The sequence below is a fragment of the Olea europaea genome, unplaced genomic scaffold, assembly GCF_002742605.1.
Source record: "Olea europaea var. sylvestris unplaced genomic scaffold, O_europaea_v1 scaffold2668, whole genome shotgun sequence".
Classification (NCBI taxonomy): Eukaryota; Viridiplantae; Streptophyta; class Magnoliopsida; order Lamiales; family Oleaceae; genus Olea; species Olea europaea.
In genome coordinates, this window is record NW_019245053.1 from 1 (window position 1) to 4442 (window position 4442).

General features: G+C 36.2%; 1 protein-coding gene across 1 annotated transcript; it reads left to right on the top strand.

Moving 5' to 3' along the window:
• Window positions 1-1584: 1584 nt before the first annotated feature.
• LOC111383369 (receptor-like protein kinase ANXUR2) lies at window positions 1585-4442 on the top strand (the record flags this gene model as incomplete). Its single annotated transcript, XM_023007478.1, has 1 exon — window positions 1585-4442. A coding segment is annotated over exon 1 (2370 nt), but the record flags the coding sequence as incomplete, so codon positions are not given.

Consider the following 4442-nt stretch of genomic DNA (forward strand, 5'->3'; position numbering starts at 1 on the left):
TGTTAGCAAAAATATGAAATTTCTCTCTACAGTTTTCAATTCCTAGCAACTTATTTATATAAACTCAAACAAACTTGGCTCGTTTCTTAAAATTGATCCGGTTCAATATTTAATTAATCCAATTAATTAAATTTGGTCCATGAATTAATTAATTCAATCAATTAATTCGGATCTATTAATAAACAACCCAATTAATTAATTATTCAACACTTGTCAATTAATTAATTGGTAATTATCATTCTTCTAGTTCCCATTTTGTGGGTGATCTATTAGGTTCCCAATCACAATACCCAATGACGTGAATTATTGTTTCAATCTAATCAAAATAGATTGATTAAAACATTCCTTTTAATTTATCACTAATTCACATTCGTAGTCCTAGATTGACGTCTTGCGATGTGTCAGGGCAATATATGTGACGAAAAATGTTACGTGGCATGACAAAACCAAACTTGTCTGTTTACTGGGAAACTATAATTCATTCGTCAAAATGATCTGATAAACTACGATATATGAAAATGTGTCAATTCTCAATTATCGATCATATTTTTCACTACACTATTAAGTCAATATAAGTTAAAAACTTATTTTCGACTTATGAGTATACCTTGGCCAATAATTTCATTACCAGCTTAACTGAATGAAATGTAGATTATAATCTCTTATTATCTAGTGACGAATCCTCTGTTGATCATTCACAACATTCATATGATTATTGACATACCCGAACGATGTCGTATTAGCGGCTCTTGGTAGAGTAATATCCAACATCTCCAAAGCATGATTGTCCTCATATAAGGCACTATGATAACCTCGAGTAAAATGACTAATTCCACTACCAAATATTAGAGATTAACTAATGACACTCATATAGTTATCCATGTGAAATCTCCTAAAAAATCTTCAATATTTTGTTCTATAACAGAACATATATTTGTTCATTTAAGTGTCATCACATTTTAGTGGTGAGATCACCTACTTACTTCAAAAGTAAGAAATGACACACGTGATGATATATCCGTAATAACGATGATCGTATCTCATTATTATTTACAACCACTGATGATTTAAGATTCAATCACATATAACTTGTATCTTAGAATTACAACTCATTATGATTAACAAATTACTGAGATTTGAATTTATGAAATCTATTATTTAATTTGAATTTATGAAATCTATTATTTAATTTAATTAAGTAGTAATTAAATAATACATTTGTCATAAAATTGCTTCAATTATATATACTAGAAGGCATAAAACTTATGGGTCAATTAGCTCCCGTTTGATCCTCATTAAATTCAATTACATTATATTCCATTTTTCTCTCTCTTATTTTCAACCACACAATCTTTCATAAAATAATATTACACGTAAATCGAAAACTTTTATTTCTTTCTCAACCATTCATTTTTCTAAAAAATACAATTTCTCCATTTTCATTTTCAGGTAATGGGGGTCAAACGGGGTCTAATAAACATCTGAATAGACCATCCAGCTTTGACCCAAACCCTTTTTACCCCACCACCGCGGCCACGAGCAGATTCCCGAAGGAGAAGGGGAATGTCAGTTAATGGCGCCAATTTTAACGGAATTGGTTAATTAAAGCCTAAATAAGAGAATCATCCCATTTGATACGTTATTTTTCCTCACCATTCCTCTCTAACCAACCCTTGCCGTCCCAGCATCTGAATCTTTCATCAGAATCTCACAATCCACAATTATTCAAAATAACCCACAAATCAAAATTAATCTTTTTGATCAAATGGACAGAAATTATTGGCTTCTTGATTTTCTCTGTCCATCCTTGTTCCATGGACGAAAACAGGGTATGTTACAAATCCTTAAATCTTCGTAACATAAAATTTTCGTTACATTGAATGCGTATGCTGATATAATATTTTCAGATTCATGCATAATTTGATTTATGTTTAGGAGCGAAACAATCAATCTATTGATAAAGAAAATTTTTGGGTCGAATGTTACGATTCCTTTGTCACCGCGGGATCTTATAGTTCTTTGTTAGGTGGATTCAAAGGTCAATCTCCTCAAAAGGGCCTGTTTATTTAGATATGAACTGTGATGCCAACATCTTCTTTTGGGCAATTATATGTTCTTGTATTATAAATAGAATTCATTCTGCTTCAAGTCTTGAATCTTATGTATTGGCTTGTGGCGCTTCAAGTAATGCCACTGATGCCAATGGCAGGAAATGGATTTCAGATACTGAATTCCTTAATGCCCCCGAAAAAACAACCTCGGCCACTGCTCAATCCCAAGATCCTTCTTTGCCTTCCCCTGTTCCATATATGCGTGCAAGAATTTTCCATTCCAAATCCTCGTATAAATTCTCCATTTCTCCCGTGAAACGACACTGGATTAGGCTTCACTTTTATCCCTCTTTCTACAACAGTTTGAACTGTTTTGATTCATTTTTCTCGGTGACTGTTGATGGCTTCACTCTTCTTAACAATTTTAGTGCATCAATCACGGCGCAAGCACTAACGCAGGCTTATATTTTAAGGGAATTCACGTTGATTCCAATAAAATCTGGTGCTCTCAGTCTCACATTCATTCCATCAACCAATTATGATAACTCTTTTGCTTTTGTCAATGGTATTGAGATAATTTCAATGCCTGAAATATTCGGAGTCGTGCCTTACGTAGGATTTTCAGATATGTCCATGGATGCTGAATACTATTCAATGCAGACTATGTATAGGTTGAATGTCGGTGGACAGTTCATTCCAGGAACTAATGACTCGGGGCTTCTACGAACTTGGTACGATGATTCCCCTTATATATTTGGTGCAGCCGAGGGTGTCTCCCCAAAGGCTAGTAAGAAAGTAAGAATTGAATATCCCTCTTCTGTTCCTAAATACATTGCTCCTGTTGATGTTTATACCACCGCAAGAATGATGGGGCCTAATCAAACTCTTAACTTGAATTTTAACCTCACTTGGGTATTCCAAATCGACATGAATTTCACGTATCTCGTGAGGTTCCATTTCTGTGAATATCAGTTGTCAAAGGCTAATCAGAGGGTGTTTGACATTTTCATTAACAATCAGACGGCGTATTCGGGTGCTGATGTCATTGGGTGGACTGGAGGTAAAGGAGTGCCCGTGTACAAGGATTTTGCAATACATGTTGATGATAAAAGTGGCGATGATCAACTGTGGGTAGCTTTGCATCCTGATGCAACATCTCAACCTGAATATTATAATGCAATTCTCAATGGATTAGAGATTTTTAAGGTCAATGACACAAAGGGGAATTTAGCGGGCATAAATCCTGTTCCATCACCAACACCTGAATCCCCGGAGAAAAGACCGGCTTTTTCCTCAAAGTCGAATAATCATGGCCAAACTGTTGGGATAGTTTTGGGAACTGTGGCTGGCTTTGGTCTAGTCGTTGCAGGAATTTCCTTTTTCAGGTATGGGAGAAAAAAGGTCGTGGAAGGAAACGGTGGCAGGAGTAGTTGGTTGCCATTATATGGAAGCTCTCGTTCTTCAGGCACAAAAACTAGTAAGAGTAGTGGGAGCAGCCGGTACACAAGTTCAGGTGGAGGTTTATGTAGATACTTTTCGTTACCTGAGATAAAACTTGGAACCAACAATTTCGACGATTCTGGAGTTATCGGGGTGGGAGGTTTTGGCAAGGTATATAAAGGCTACATTGACGGGGGTACTGTAGTTGCCATTAAGCGAGCAAATCCATCTTCCGAGCAAGGAGTTCATGAGTTCCAAACCGAAATCAATTTGCTTTCAAAGCTAAGACATCGTCATTTGGTGTCTCTAATTGGGGCTTGTGAAGAAGACAACGAGATGATATTGGTCTATGATTACATGGCTAACGGGACTTTAAGGGAGCACCTTTACAAGAATAGTAAGTCCAATTTGTCTTGGAATCAAAGACTCGATATTTGCATTGGTTCTGCAAGAGGGCTTCACTATCTTCATACGGGTGCAAAGCACACTATCATCCATAGGGATGTTAAAAGTACCAACATTTTATTGGACGAGAATTGGGTTGCTAAGGTTTCTGATTTCGGGCTCTCTAGAACTGGTCCAACCATCAATGAAACACACGTTAGTACAGTTGTTAAAGGAAGTTTCGGATATTTAGATCCAGAGTACTTTCGTAGACAGAAGTTGACAGAAAAATCTGATGTATATTCTTTCGGAGTAGTACTTTTTGAAGTTTTATGCAATAGACCTGCACTTAATCCTAATCTTCCTAAAGAACAAGTTAGTTTAGCAGAATGGGCAATCCTAAACCATCAGAGGGGCACACTTGATGCCATTATTGATCCACATATTAAGGGACAGATAACGCCTGATTGCTTTAAGAACTTTGCAGAAATAGCAATCAAATGTTTGTCAGATAATGGTGTTCATCGCCCTTCAATGGGCTCAGTTTTGTGGAATCTCGAGTATTCA